We start from the raw sequence: 15,429 nt of genomic DNA on the forward strand, positions 1-15,429 counted from the left end.
CCTTAGCCAAGAAACAACTCATAATCCATGGTAGGCAACCTAAAGCTCCACGTGCTGCAGCCATCAAAGCTCCTCTGAGAGTTATTTCCCAATTGTAATAGTTTTTATTATCTATACTGCACAACTCCATAGAAACTTTTTAATGTGGCCGAAGGGGGAAATACTACAATACTGCAGGTAGCAATCATTGCAACCGTAATCAAATGCTAATTAAATCAAAATTTGTTTTTATTGTACATTGTGATTGCCCTGTTTTGGACAATGCAGCCTCTGGCATGTTTTTGTAGCTCTTGTCTACTTACTATTATCCAATTACAGATAGTCTTCGACTGAGAACAGCTCATTTAATGACTGTCCAAAGTTATAACGGCACTGAAAAAGTGACTTATGACCATTTTTCACACAACTGTTGCTGCATCCTCATGGTCAGGTGATCAAAATTCAGATGCTTGGCAACTCTAATAAAATAAATAAATAAATAAATAAATAAACTATTTCATATTTATGACTTGCTCTGTCCCAAGATCATGTGATCACCTTTTGCGACTTTCTAACAAGCAAAGTCAATGGGGAAGGCAGATTAGCAATAGCACTTAAACTTATATACCGCTTCACAGTGCTTTATAGCCCTCTCTAAGCGGTTTACAGAGTCAGCATATTGGCCCCAACAACCTGGGTCCCCATTTTACCAACCTTGGAAGGCTGGAAGGTTAAGTCACAATCGAACTCCTGGCAGTGAACAGTGAGTTAGCCTCCAGTCCCACATTCTAACCACTGCACCATCACAGCTTCAATTCACTCAACAACTGTGTTACTAACTTAACTGCAGTGATTCGCTTAACAACTATGGCAAGAAATATTGTAAAATGGGGCAAAATTCACTTAACAAATATCTCACTCAGCGACAGAAATATTAGGCCCAATTGTGGTCTTAAGTCAAGGACTATGGTCATTTTTCTTCCAATTTTGGAATTGCTGTCTTTGGAATTTGGCAAACTATGCACAGACTAGCCATTCACAAAAGCCAAGCCTTGCTAGCTCAGATAAAAAGGATTGAATTTGTATTTATTAATTAGATTTACAACCTGACTTTTGTTATTAGCAGCCTTCCCATTCTGAAACAGGCAAAAATTGATTGATACCAAAGGCCTGTGGTGAAACTACATTTAGTATCATTGCACTGATTAATTAGAATACAGTAAAGATCTTACTACGGTAATTCACATTCATAAGATTACTGTATTTTCACAAAAGGTTGCATGATTTTTTAGCACTTCGGTAAAGTATCTTTGCTATCATCCCTTGGGGCCTCCAGATTATTTCTGAAACTGCTCAGAGGACAATGGATACTTGAGACATTTGACTAAGGTTACAAAGCCAATTTAAGAATCTTTTCTTAATCTACCAGCCCAGAGACCCATTCTGGAGTGGTGTGTCAATCCACATTCTTAATCTTTGAAACTTCTTCAATTTATTGTAGGTAGGCTTTGCACTATTGTTTGGTTAGAGACAGCATACTATTAGAAATAAAGGTCAGCTAATATCAAATACAAATAAATAAATCTGCACTGTAAGGCATAATCTTAGTTTAGATGCAGCAGAATACTTTAGAACAATTAATGTATAAATAGAAAAGTATAGTAAATAAATGACTAATAAAGTTATTCAGTGCAGATTTACCGAAAAGATTCCTCCATTCTATTCTTGGATTTAAAAAATTTTCATAAATACCTTTAGTAAGGCTCTTGAATAACATACAAGTTATGAAATAAAAGGATTTGTTCTTTTATGGCATGGGACCAACAAATAGTAAAACTAAAGGGACAACTTTCTCAGTGGAAGGCCTGATGCTTTTTTATCGAGACAAATTATGTTGACAAGGGTAAGCAGTGAGCTGGCCAAATTTGTGAATGTTAATAAAATTATCAGAGGGCAAAGTAGTTTACGTAAGGGTGATGTGAAGCATTTGTTGGAGCAACCTCTTCTATCAGAACTTCACAGTGATGGAGACGATCTGCAATCATTGAGGAAAAAGATGCTGGAGTCATACTGAATAACTCAGCGAAGATGTTAGTTCAGTGTCTAGCAGCTGTGAAAAAAGCACATTCCACACTTGAAATCACTAAGAAAGAAATTGCAAAAAATTTAATGCCCTTATTATAAATCTATTGTATGTCCATATCTGGATCTCAACATCTAAAAATGGATCTATAGTAGGAAAAAAATGGGATAGAACCAGCAGCAAGGTGGATGGACTTAATTAGTGGTAGTTTGTGCACCATTGGAAGACAAGGTTGGGGATAGATTGTCTTGAAGAAAAATTATCTACACAGTCTCTTAAGAGTCAATACTGACTTGATGGCACATAATCATCATCAGAACATGTGGGTCTCGCTCCTTAGCTTAGAACAGGTATGTCAAACTGCTGGCCCACGGGCCGGATGCATCATGCCAAAACCACACCCACCCCATTGCCAGCAATGGGGAAAAAGTCACAATATGCCGGGTGACATCGTGATATGTCATGTGAGGTCATGTGACATCGCGAGTTTGACATGCCTGGCTTAGAAGAAGGCAATTGAAGGACACAAACTATACAAAATCATGTCTGCTGCGATAAAGTGGACAGGGAAAATTCTTAACCCAATGAAACTGGGAGATTTAGATTATATGAAATAACTGCTTCACCCAGCACATAATGTCTATGTCAACTGGAATGACTCATAAAAGGGGATTGTGTGGCTTCAAATGCCACCTATACAAAAGCTTGAGAGAAACGCTTGAATGAGGCACTGGTTGCCCTTTGTAAGAAACAAAATGTTGGACTAAAATGGCCCTTACCCTGATGTAGAAAGGCTGCATTAATGTTCTTAAAAACGCCCACCATTTTTGTCATTCATACTTGACTCATGTTATTGCTATGTTTATAAATATTTAGTCTCTTTTCATTCCATCGAGTGAGCTCTCTTACAAAGTCGTGAACAAATAAGTAGCAATCAGCTTCATTGGAGGGCAACTTTAGTTATTTTGAACTAAACTTATTTATATCACAGATTTAGTTTAGGACCTTAGGAGGCATACAAATCTCCCACTAGCTCGACCTAAGAATTGAAGTGCATCTGGGGGAAAACCAAAATCACATATATTTGCTGGTATTCTTGTCCAAAATCTCAAGAGGAGAAAATCTGGGCAAGTTGCTCCCTATTGTTTGTCTATTAGTGTACCACCCATGCCTTCACTATAGCTACCTTCTTGCTTTTCTCTCCTATCCACAAGATAGGTGAAGATGATTGCTTTTGCACTGACAGTTTGCCCAGAACAGGTGAAAGGAAGGTAGTTATTTGCATGATCGAACATACCCGATTCCACAAAATCTATGGCTATATGCACTCACTGGGAGTGGGCTTCCACTCAGAAAATGAGATCAACAGGACTTACTCCCAAACGGTACTAGAGGAGTGCCAGTTTCAACAATAAACCTGAAGCGAAGTTTTAACTACGATCTTCTTTCTAGAATCTAGGGCACCATCAATAGTTCCCCACTTCTAAAGGCAGCACGTCAAGAATATTTAAATTAACTACTGTATAGCCAGCCTTGTATAATTGCATTGTATTGTATTGTATTGTATTGTACTGTACTGTACTGTACTGTACTGTACTGTACTGTACTGTACTGTCTGTCTATATCAGGGGTAGGCAACCTCGGCTCTTTTATGACTCATGGACTTCAACTCCCAGAATTCCTGAGCCAGCCAGGCTGGCTCAGGAATTCTGGGAGTTGAAGTCCATGAGTCATAAAAGAGCCGAGGTTGCCTACCCCTGGTCTATATACTCATACACGAACACACACACGCATGTACTGTACTGCATATTCCTTCACGTGCGCCGCCAATCAGCTCAGTTCACAAACTACATTTTTCTTGACTTCCTGATAAGAGGACTTTAGAACGCGGCGTCTCCACACGGCTGCGCGTGGAACCCCGAAGGAGCGACGCCATTGGCTGAAGGGAAAGGCTTACTGTTCATCAAGAGTCAGATCATCGGCCAGTGGCTGTTTCTGAAGGCGTGGCTGCTGGTGTGTGAGAGATTCCGCTTTTGATTGGCTAGCAGTTCGCAGGGGCCCTCTAGAGCGCCTGCAAAGGTGAGTGTGCCGTCAAGTCGCTGGGGAAATCTTTAGGAGGGCCTGAGCAGGGTAAGGCAATTTACACGGCATCTAACCGACCCCGAGAAACGGGAAGGCTCGGGCCCTTTCGGACAGGCGCTTTGCATGGGTGACTGTGGATGGTGTGTTGCAGCCTGAACTGACTGCGGAGAGAACTGTCGGCTGTTTGTTGGTTCTTCTGTTGCAGCCTTATTAAACACATGGGGGGGGGGGAATCCTAGGGGATCCTATTTAAGTACTGTAGTTAAAGCCTAGTCGGGTTTTCAGTTCCCAGAAGAAGAAATAAGCGAGTTTGGACATTAGTTCTGATTTTTTTTTTATGCTTACGTGCCACCAAGTTGGTGTCAACACTTAGCAGATACAAAGATAAATGATCTCAATCGTGATTTATCTCTAGCTTTGGGTTTTAGACCTCCCAACCCCCTCCCACCCCCTCCCAAATCCTCTTGTGCTGCCTCATATTTGGTGGAGGGAATGAAGAAGGGGTAATCCTGGGAGGAATGAACGATGAACGATGAACGCGGGTGGTGGTGGGGAACTATATGCCAAGGGTATCTATTCCCAACAGGATCACTCAGTGTGAAGGTTATTCCAGCTGTCCACTAAAGCACGCAGGTGTCTACTGTATGTTGGGCAGCAGCGATATAGGAAGATGCTCGAAACAGATGATCACTTTAGTGACAACGGCAAAGGCAGCAATTTATACTGCACAGGAAAAGGCAAGAGTTAAACCATTCCTGTATTTTTACCAAGAAAACTCATGGATAGAATATATAAAACGATTGGCAATATAGGTAATGCCGGATAGCATATAAGCGTTGCTTGAGCAGGGTCCGCAAGATTGTCTGGGACGCTACACATCCTCTTCACAACCTGTTTTCCTTGTTACCTTCTGGGAGGAGGAGGCTCCGTGGTATCCAAAGCAGAACATCCAGATTCAGTTACAGCTTTGTTCCATTCGGTATTAACCTTGTGAACTCTAAAGCTTCCTCCTTCTGTTATGTATTCAAGATGGACAGTGAATAATATTTATATGCTACTTATGTGTAAGGATGTAGGTCTATACATATGTTGTTTATAGTATGTTTGCTTTGAGAGCAAGCAACTAAATTTCATTTTTAATGTGTGCCATTGTGGCCACAGTAAAAAAAAGACAATAAAGTATATCTAGATCTATATATCTATATCTATATCCTATCCAGTGCTTTTTTTGTAAAAGAAAAAGGTGCCGGAACTCACACATGTTATACAACCCGCCTTGCCTACCCTACAAGGTTCCATCCAAAAAAGGTGCCAGAACTCCGTTCTGAGCGTTCTATGACAAAAAAAGCCCTGATCGTATCTAATCTATCCTATTTATCTATCTATCATGGCCCTAGCATTCAACATATTCCTGAAGAAAAGTTCTTAGTTAAAACATTCTTAAGGATGGTGGTAGGATTGCATGTGGGATGACACACAAAAAAACCCAGTTTGATCATATTTGTTCAGATTGACTCCCTTTATATATTAATAGGACCAATATGAAAGTCTGTTAACCTTGCAGGATCCAGTCTGGGTCGGTCACCGGGACCAGAGGTTTTCTTCTCAGACTTAAGGCTGGAGCCCATCTTCAGAGAACTTCTCTCCAACTCCTTGAAGTGCTCTGAAGATGGGCTCCGGCACAAGTCCGAAAGCTCGGAAGACATAACCTTTGGTCCTGATGACCAACCCAGATTGGATCCTGCAACATTTTCCTGGGACATGTATATTTACCTTCATTCGTCTGTTAACGTGCATTAGCAAAAATATGGAAAACTTCACAAAATCTGAAATGGAGCAATTATGGGACCTGAAGTCCAAATTATGAGAGATTTACATGAGAATCAGTGTGATGAAGCAGTTCGGTTGCTGAACTAGGAGTGGGGAGAACCAGTTCTAATCTTCCTTTAAGCACAGAAACTGACCAGTCACTTTGGGCAAATTATTCTCTCTCTCAGCACTAGACTGGGAAATTTTTTAAAAAATATTTACCAATCCATACTGGACCAGTGTGGCTGCTTATGATCTATAACTGTCAGGTGAGGAACTCTTAATCCTATGCTAGGTTGATTTGAGCTAATACAGGTAGTCCTCAACTTACGACCATAACTGAGCCCAAAATTTATGTTGCTAAGTGAGAAATTTTTAAGTGAGTTTTGTCCCATTTTATGACTTTTCTTGCCACATTTGTTAAGTGAATCACTGCAGTTGTTCAATTAGTAACACGGTTGTTAAGTGAATCTGGTTTCCACATTGACTTTGCTTGTCAGAAGCTTGCAAAAGATAATTGTACGATCCCGGGACACTGCAACTGTCACAAATATGAGTCAGTTGTCAAGCATCTGAATGTAAATCATGTGACCATCAGGATGCTGTAATGGTCATAATTGTGAAAAATGGTCATAAGTCACTCAATGCTATTTGTAACTTCAAATGGTCACTAAGTGAATTGTGGTAAGTCAAGGACAAGCTGTAATCAGCTGGCAAGAATTGGAGTTAAGCAGCCTAGACATATTTTTTATTAGATGTATTTGCCGCCCATTTCATTTCAAGGCAGCTCTGGGAGGCTTACAGCATTAAAAGCATTAAAGCCATAAAAGATAAATATTTCTAAAATGAAAGAAAGGGAATCACAATCAGGGCCTTAGAGAAGGTCAGAAGGGTGGGAGCTGATCTTGCCTCAGGAAGTAAGATGTTCCAAAAGGCAGGAGCCACAGCAGAGAAGGCCCTTCTCCTAGACCAGGGGTAGGCAACCTTGGCTCTTTTATGACTCGTGGACTTCAACTCCCAGAATTCCTGAGCCAGCCGTGCTGAGGAGAAATGGAGAGGTTTCCATGCTGGCTCAGGAATTCTGGGAGTTGAAGTCCACAAGTCATAAAAGAGCCAAGGTTGCCTACCCCTGTCCTAGACACTGCCAGTTGAAATTCCTTGACTGATGGGGACCACAACAGACCTCCTCTGCCAGCGCAGGTGGGATAGGCCAGTCCCATTGGCGTGAGATGGTTCCTCAAATGATTCCTCAAGGCCCATGCCATACAGGGTTTTAAAGGTAGTAACCAACATCTTGAATTGCTAGTGAATATACAGTGAATGAATAAATAAATATAATACTCAATATAATTCTTACAATAATATGTAAATATCAGAGTTCAGATGATTTTGTTCAACTACATTTGGATCTAACCCATTATGTACACAACTCTACATATACAGTACGTATAGTCTTTGTTGAAGTTACCAAAATAAATTGTTATGCTTTAAAACAAGAAGAATATATTTAAAAGGAAACTTTCTGGATCTTCTAATATTTCAATCTGGTCTCAGATTGGAAATGTCCCTGGCACGGCTTGGAAAAGTGGTTCCTAAATCAAGCATCTTGTTCCTGTGTGACATGCAAGAGAAATTCCGCCCTAACATCAGCTACTTCCCTCAGATTGTATCTGTGGCAGCTCGGATGCTGAAGGTAAACACTGGAGGGTAAGGACAAAGATGTTTGACATGGTCTAGAGCAGGGGTAGGCAACCTCGGCTCTTTTATGATTCATGGACTTCAACTCCCAGAATTCCTGAGTCAGCATAGCTGACTCAGGAATTCTGGGAGTTGAAGTCCATGAGTCATAAAAGAGCCGAGGTTGCCTACCCCTGGTCTAGAGACAGGAGAGAGAGAGATGAAGGGATAGGGAAAGAAATTACTCATTTCACTAAATGGTTTTGATTTGGTACCCAATCAAAGTACCCAAAGTATAGCAATTCAGGATTCTAAATAATGGGTTCCAGAATTCATTCAGGTATTACAAGGAGGCCAGGCTTTAGCTGTTAGGGATGTTGCCCAGCAGGTTCCTCCAAGACTGAGTCTAGTCCATAATCCTGAGGTAGGTATTGCCCAAATTGTAGTGCCTGTCTTGGGGGCTGCTTAGCAAGAATGTTTAGCATTTGCTGTCAGTGTTGGCAAAACCGGGCATCCCAACGTATTGTTTTTGCCAAGTGTCATGGCAGTGATCAGGTGCCTAGGCAATTGGTTCTTTGGGATCCAGAAGACAACGATCCAGTAAATACAGGGATTTTAAGCTCTGTTATTAACTCCAGCAAACAGATGTAAAAGCATTACGTAAAAAGCATATATACCAAGCAAGATAATACCCAAATTTCTTACACGTTGTCAGGAGCTCCTTAATAATGACAGCACAGATGTCCCAATAGGGGCCAATTTCCATGGTACCTAGTGCTAGGCTTCAGGCTGAGGTTCCCAGCAAACAAAACATCCTCCCCCCCCCCCCCCGATGTTTATCAAAGCCTGGTACCATGACTTCATGGCCCTGCTCTAGTCAGGAGATTGCAAGAGGGCCTGCTGACCTTGACTGGTGGCACATGACTCTGGGATGGGAATGAAAAGCCTGAGACTTTCACTGTGAGTAAAGCTATGTGAAGATCTAGCAAACAGGAATAAAAAAAAGCAGGCTAGCTCAGCCTGAGCTCTAAATTTCTAGACTTTTCTTAGTGCGAAAGAGAAATCAAAATATGTCACCAAACTCCTCAAAATAACAATGGTCTTCCGCATTGCCACTACACGGGATCCTCCCTCGATCAGAGGGCCTTCATAAAACATGGGCCATTAAGGCAAGGCTAAGGTGTCTTGTGCAGTTTCTTAGATGGACACCAGGGGTCAGCATAAAATCAGCGTCTGAAAAGCTCACCTCTCCATCCCATTTTGGGGAGTCCAGTTTGTTTTCACCCTACCCATCCCCAAGGCCCTGTTCTGTCTCCCGACAGGTTGCTGAAGCTCTTGAAATCCGCACTGTGGTCACCGAGCAATACCCCAAAGGTTTGGGTCCAACAGTACCGGAGCTGGGAGCTGAAGAGTTGCCCAAATACACCAAAACGTGCTTCAGCATGCTTATCCCAGAGGTGGAAAAAGAGATGGAATCTGTTCCCAACTTGAAATCCGTACTTCTCTGTGGGATCGAGACACAGGCTTGCATCATGGTATGAGATCAGGAAACTGGCTTTTGGGGGTAAGGCACAAGAACTGATGCCAGGGGTAGACAGGCTACCTGTGCCGTTTTTATCAGTGTGCCAATAGAAGAGGATATTTGTAGCTCGCAGTTGAACTGTGAGGTTCTTGATGCTCTCTGAGCTTGGCTTCATCAGTGTTCAGCAGAAAGGCAGTTAAACTCAGCTCCCCTCCTATTTGTGCTGCACGGAACACAACTGCACATGTATATATGGTGGTTAAGGTCTTGGAGTAAAACCTGGGAGGTTCAAGTTTAAACCACCTAAAGCTTTCAAGGGTTTGAACTAGTCTCGCTGGGCCGTTGTTCTTTACAAGGTCCCGGGAATCTGCAGGAACTTGCTCCTCTTTGTCAAAAATAAGAGAGAGAGGATCATGCTGCAAACTCTGTCCCAGGACATGGCTTTAATCGTTGTTCCCCACCTCCTGTGGACCCAGCTGCAAAGGGCTATTGTACAGTTAAAAGGAAGAGAGATTCCTAATCTAAATCACCTTGTATCCCTGGAGGAAAAAATGAGTTAGAAGCTTAACAGACCAATAAATAGAAGGTTTATAGAGACCAGGAATATCGGCCTTGTTTGAATAAGCCAGTAGCTTTTTTTTTATAGAACATGCTAAATCAAGTTTACTGAATTAAATTATCGCTGCTGGATTCACCAGAGGAGTAAACTGTAACCCATGCTTACAAGCTATCCTATCTAGGTTCGTACAATGTACAGGTTGTTGTCAACTTACAGCCATTCATTTAATGACCGTTCAAAATTACATCAGTGCTGAAAAAAAGTGACTGGCAACTGGTCCTTGCACTTTCACCCATTGCACTCTCCTTGCAGTAACGTGATCAAAATTTGGGTGCTTGGAATCAGCCTGTATTTATGACAGTTCTAGTGTCCCAGGGTCATGTGATCACCATTTTTGAACTTCCCAGCCAGCTTCTGGCAAAAGTCAATGGGGGGGAAGCCGGCTTCGCTTAATAACTGCGACGATTTGCTTAACAGCCATGGCAAAACATTGTGAAATTGAGCATAACCCATTTAATGACTTATTCAGCAGCAAAAGTGCCAGTGCCAATTATGGTCCCGAGTCAAGGACTACCTGTAGACAAACCAACAGAAGAGAAAATACATAGCTCAGAGATGCACTGTTAGGTTCTTGGTGTTCTTTGAGCTTGGTTGTTTCTTTGCATAGGTTTCATTCACTTAAAAAGAAACCATATTTTGATCTTGTGTGTTGAGTATACTCAGCCATGTAATATGACTTACTTGGTTTTGACTCATAAGTAGCTAGATTCACACAACATGCTAATTTATTCAGCACACCATGGCTAAGTAAACTATGCTTGCATGTGTTGTTTGAAACCAGCATTTAAGTGCCAGAGTAAAATTGGGAAGGCATCCATTTCTTCCTATCTTTAATCAATGTAGCTGGTCTGGCAAATAGTTTCAAATTCTGAGGAGCCTGGGAGGGGGTAAAACAAAGCACTTCTTTTTTTCTCAAGCTAAAAAAAGGGCCCCCCAAATAATGTACAGGTAGTCCTCGACTTACAACCATTCGTTTAGCAACCATTCGCAGTTACAAACATTGAAAACAGAGATTTATAGCTGGTCCTCACATCCTTCTCAGCCGGCATCTGATAAGCAAAGTCATTGCTTAATGATTTGCTTAACAATTATGTGATTCACTTAATAACTGCAGTAATTCACTTAACAACCAAGAGAAAAGTAAAATGGGGTAGAACTCAGTTAACAACTGTCTTGCTTAGCAATGGAAATTCTGGTCTGAATTGTAGTTAAGTCGAGGACTACCTGTAGAACTTAGAAACAGGCATGAAGCTAATTTGCTCCTATGAATTAAAGGGAGAAGCAGCAAAGCTGCTTTATATGCAGGTAGCCAGCTTACCACCAGTGAGTGTATTCACGGTGGGAATGTGGACCCAGCATAGACATCTCCACAACACATGTTGGTGCTAAACATCTCGGCATTTCTCCGCCCAGAGGGCCTGCTGACTGGCCAATTTCGGGAGATGGCTGAAGAACTGAAAGAGTTGCAAAACCCAGGGAGTGGCAGAGTTCTGAAGAGTGCCACCACAGGAATTGTTGTCTCATAGAAACTGAAAGAAGTTTCTTTTGATTTTTTTTTTTTTTTTTTGATCCAGAGTACTGCCTTGGATGTCATGGAACGAGGTCTGGACGTTCACATCGTGGCGGATGCTTGCTCTTCCCGCAGGTGATCAGTGGGACAGATGGGGAGAAAAGCCCAACATCACCCCTTCCATTTTCTTCATATCTTTTATTGGGTTTTTTTCTTTCTGTCTCTCTTTCTTAGCCAGGTGGACAGGATCATAGCTCTGTCCAGACTGCGTCAGAGCGGGGCCTTCCTTACCACTAGCGAGGGACTTATCCTGCAGCTTGTCCGGGATGCAGCTCACCCGCGTTTCCGAGAGGTAATTCTCTAAATTTCTTTGCACATATCCAAGTTGCCAGGTTCATTCACCTGCTTCTCTTGGCCAGTGCCTCTGTATAAATGGCCCCCTGGTGAAGCAGCGGGATTTAATTAGCTCAGTGTGAAACAGTCCCACTGATGTCAGAAACAGCCATCTTTGGTGGTATCCCAGCCACCTTTACACAAGTAAGCATGTTTCTTTTTTGACAATATAATAAAACGACGAAACCCATAGTTTCTTGGTCAGGATCAGCAATATCGTGAGCAGGTGATGGGAGGAGAACATATTCCTTCTTGTACATTACTGTGTCTTATCTCCTCATGTGCTCACGGGCATAAAGGAGGAGAATGTTGTAACTTGTTAACAGAATTCCTAGAGAAGCCCTGCTGTGGGACCATTCTAGGCCCTCGTCTCTATTTAGCTGTAAGGCAATATGGTTGACCAAATGAGGCCAGCTGGTCAAAGCAAATCTGAACAAACCAGTGTCTCTGCCCAAGGAAATGTGGTCTGGCAGAATTAAACCCACCTTTGCCTGGGAGCACATTTTTGGAGAAAATAAGAACTATACTCATCTTTCAATAGATGATTAGGCCACTCTCCAGAAACTGGATAGCACTAGGACTAGACTAGAATCTATCAGACTTATTTTAAATGTAATAGTATATCCCTTCAGTCACAATGAACATTACAGTTTGGTGAGAACTTCTGGCTAGGGTTCTGGGGAAATCCATGTTTGTGCGTCTTGTGAATTTCTGCGGCCTTTAAAGAAAGCAGATCAGATAGCTTCTGGATGATTCTCCAGCTGTTGTCTCCCCCTCTTTCTTTTTCAGATTCAGAAATTGATTATGGATCCTGCCCCTGACAGTGGCCTTCTGCCCCTCATAAAAGTGCCAAATTCCCTTTTCAGTTAGCCCAGCTGCTCAAAGGATGATAACCTTCTTTTAAAGCACCTTCAGCCATTTCATCTGATGTCCTTGTCCTTCTGAATGGGAAGGAGCAAAATCAAGATTCTTCAAGTTGACTTTAAAGAGGAAGATGATGAATTATAAACCTAGCTGAAAAGCTGCATCAGACCTGTGATCTTTCTAGAGTAATTCAATGAGATGGTTGAAAGACGACACTGGTAACATTTTGACCTGGTCTTTTTATATTAAGTAACATCAGTTGTGCCTCCTTAGCTCATAATGTGAATCTCGGCAATATGTAAAAATATATATTTAATTTGCACATTTTATTGTGACAGTTCTCTTGTGAGGGTGTATAAATAATATCTGAAATTGTTTACACTTTATGTCTATGGAGATTCTCAGTCATCCAAATCCTGGTTGTCCCAAAGGTGCTTTTTCAAAAAGGAATCTGGACTTGGTTTTTCTTTGAAGATGTTTCGCTTTTCATCCAAGAAGCTTCTTCAGTTTTGACTGCTGAGCAATCTTGGATGAGAAGCGAAATGTCTTCAAGGAAAAACAAAGCCCAGTTTCCTTTTGAAAAAGCACCTTTGCGTTTCACACTTTAGTGCAGATTTAGGAAACAAGTGGGAAAATAAGCAAATGCTGGGTTCATACATGATGCTTGTTGCTTTTTTGAATAAATTACAGTTTTGAAGTGGCTTTAGTTAACTGCATTTAACTGAGTTCACACATGTAATCTAAACATGATTCAAGTCTGATGTGAGTCCAGTTTACGTCTATTGACAAAAAGACAAGAAGCTGTGCACAGGAAAGGAGGAATTACTACAGATAATCATACAATCTGAAAAAGTCCTCCTTTTCCTACTTACATAACTTTTAGGTCTGCTCACAGTCATGAGCATGTGAGTTAAGAACAGATCCTCACAATTCTATGTTGGCCATTTTTCATGCCCTGTACAACACAGTGAAACGTGTATTTTGAGGCCTTAACAATTGCCAAATGTTCAGTAAGCTCCAGCTGTATTTTTTTTAAAAAAAAGCTTACTAGCTTCATATGCAGAAATTAATAAGTTATGAAGTTTTTCTTCATTTCCTGAGAAATTTCAATTGCTAATTTCTGAATATCAAAAGCATAGCACATAGATACATCACGATATGTCACGTGGTGAGTTTGACACCCCTGCTCTAAAACAACATTTCTCAACTTTAGCAGCTTTTAAGATGTGTGGACTCCAACTCTCAGAAGCCAGCAGGCTGGTGAATTCTGGGGATTGAAATCCACTTATCTTAAAAGTTGCTAAGGTTGAGAAACCCTGCTCTAAAGTCATATTTGCTTTACATAGAATCTGTCCCAAGCCAAGCATCACCATGGGAAAATACATTATTTTGACAGGAAAGATTTCCAAGAAATCTGTGTCCATCGATCCATGGTGAGCCAGAAAGAAAAAAGGTTTGCTTCTGATGTTGAGACTGCTTTAACTTACAGCTTTGTTGAAGGAAAAATCTTCATCGTGGTTCAGTCCAAGCCGGGAATAAACAACATGGCGACTGCTTTAGAAAGAAGGTTGCAGTTTATTGAAGAGGAGAGCCAGACAGGAAGATGGCTCTGTAAGAAAAGAGAGAGAGCACATGTAGGGAGCGGGGTTTTTTATACCCTCTGGGGCTCTTGAGGTTGTTTCCTGTTCCTGTTTGAGGCTTTGTAGTTCCTGTGTCATGTATTTTGACCTGAGTCTGAGTGTGCCCCTTTGGCATCAGTGGGTTAATCCTATTATGTCCCATCCTAGAGTTTGGGTGGGGTATGTAGATTTTAGGTGTCTTTTGTCTTCCTAAGCTTCTAGCTAGGGGCCTCCAACCTTCCTGGATTATTTACATCTGCATTTCTACAGAGCTGGTTTCTGCTTGGAGGAGGGAGACTTGGAGCTGTTAAGAAAAAACTGGGCACGCTTTTCTGCCTCTTTAAGATCCTTTGAGGAAATATAATATTTTGCCCTTTTAATATTTCCTTCTCTGGGTGGGGGTGGGGTGGGGCTGACTTCCCATAGCTTCATAGCAAAACTCTGTGCATGGATGGCCCAAGATCTCCAGTCCTTTCGCCACGGCCTCAAAACACTCCTTTTCCACCTGGCTGACCTGGACTGACAGGCATTTTAATTATGTTTACAATTTTTAATTTATTTTTAATTTTAATTTATTGCACAGAGGACTTTAATTTTAATTTTATCTTAATTTCTGTAATTATATGTTATTGTTGTTAGCCGCCCTGAGTCCTTCGGGAGATAGGGCGGGATATAAGTCCCATTAATAAATAAATAAAATAAATATCTAGAGGATGCAGGAAAGTTAAGTTTTGTGGATATGGAGCATGCTACCCTTCAGGCAGTTGGGTAGAATTTGAAGGATAATCCAACCTCAAGGGTATTTTTTTAAAAAGTCACATCCACGTAGGAATCCAGATTTGTTCTGTCGACCCTCTTCATCCTCGTTTAGAGTAAACACCCCCCCTCCCATTACTTTCCAGGGACTAGGTCGCTGTCCCTTTAAGATCCAGGTTTCCCTTTCTGCTCCCCATCACAACACCAGCGACACGTGCCTGCCCGCGTGCTTCCAACGCCTTTCTCCCCCTCCTGCCGCCTTCCTATTGGTCAAAACTGGGTCAGGCTCCTCCCACCGTCTCTCCTCCCATTGGTCAAATCTAGGTCAGCCCCACCTGCCCCATGGCAGACGCACATGACAGAAGAAGCTGCGGGGGGGGGGAGAGAGCAATGTTTGCAAATCTCACGCTCTCGAGCGGCTGGTTGGTGGAGAAGGGCTCGCGAAGCCCCGCCCACTTTCTCTGCCTGGCCCCTCCTCCTTTGTGGCAAAAGGAGGGGCGAATTCGGAAATAGTTG

The 15,429-nt window shown here is 41.9% G+C and overlaps 1 protein-coding gene across 3 annotated transcripts; it reads left to right on the forward strand.

Annotated features, from left to right (window-relative positions):
* Window positions 1–4,112: 4,112 nt before the first annotated feature.
* Window positions 4,113–13,234, forward strand: LOC308679080 (isochorismatase domain-containing protein 2-like). 3 transcript variants are annotated; one of them, XM_081346320.1, is made up of 6 exons: window positions 4,113–4,192; window positions 7,508–7,646; window positions 8,953–9,165; window positions 11,346–11,416; window positions 11,516–11,633; window positions 12,464–13,234. In XM_081346320.1, the coding sequence occupies exons 2-6, from the start codon at window positions 7,515–7,517 to the stop codon at window positions 12,542–12,544; spliced, it is 615 nt and encodes a 204-aa protein (XP_081202446.1). In that variant the 5' UTR covers window positions 4,113–4,192; window positions 7,508–7,514; the 3' UTR covers window positions 12,545–13,234. The 3 variants fall into 3 exon arrangements, with proteins under 3 accessions (XP_081202446.1, XP_081202447.1, XP_081202448.1); XM_081346321.1 differs by having other exon boundaries at window positions 4,113–4,141; XM_081346322.1 differs by lacking the exon at window positions 4,113–4,192 and adding an exon at window positions 4,731–4,881.
* The last annotated feature ends 2,195 nt before the right edge of the window (window positions 13,235–15,429 follow it).

Source organism: Vipera berus (genome assembly GCF_964194415.1).
Source record: "Vipera berus genome assembly, chromosome: Z".
Taxonomy (NCBI): Eukaryota; Metazoa; Chordata; class Lepidosauria; order Squamata; family Viperidae; genus Vipera; species Vipera berus.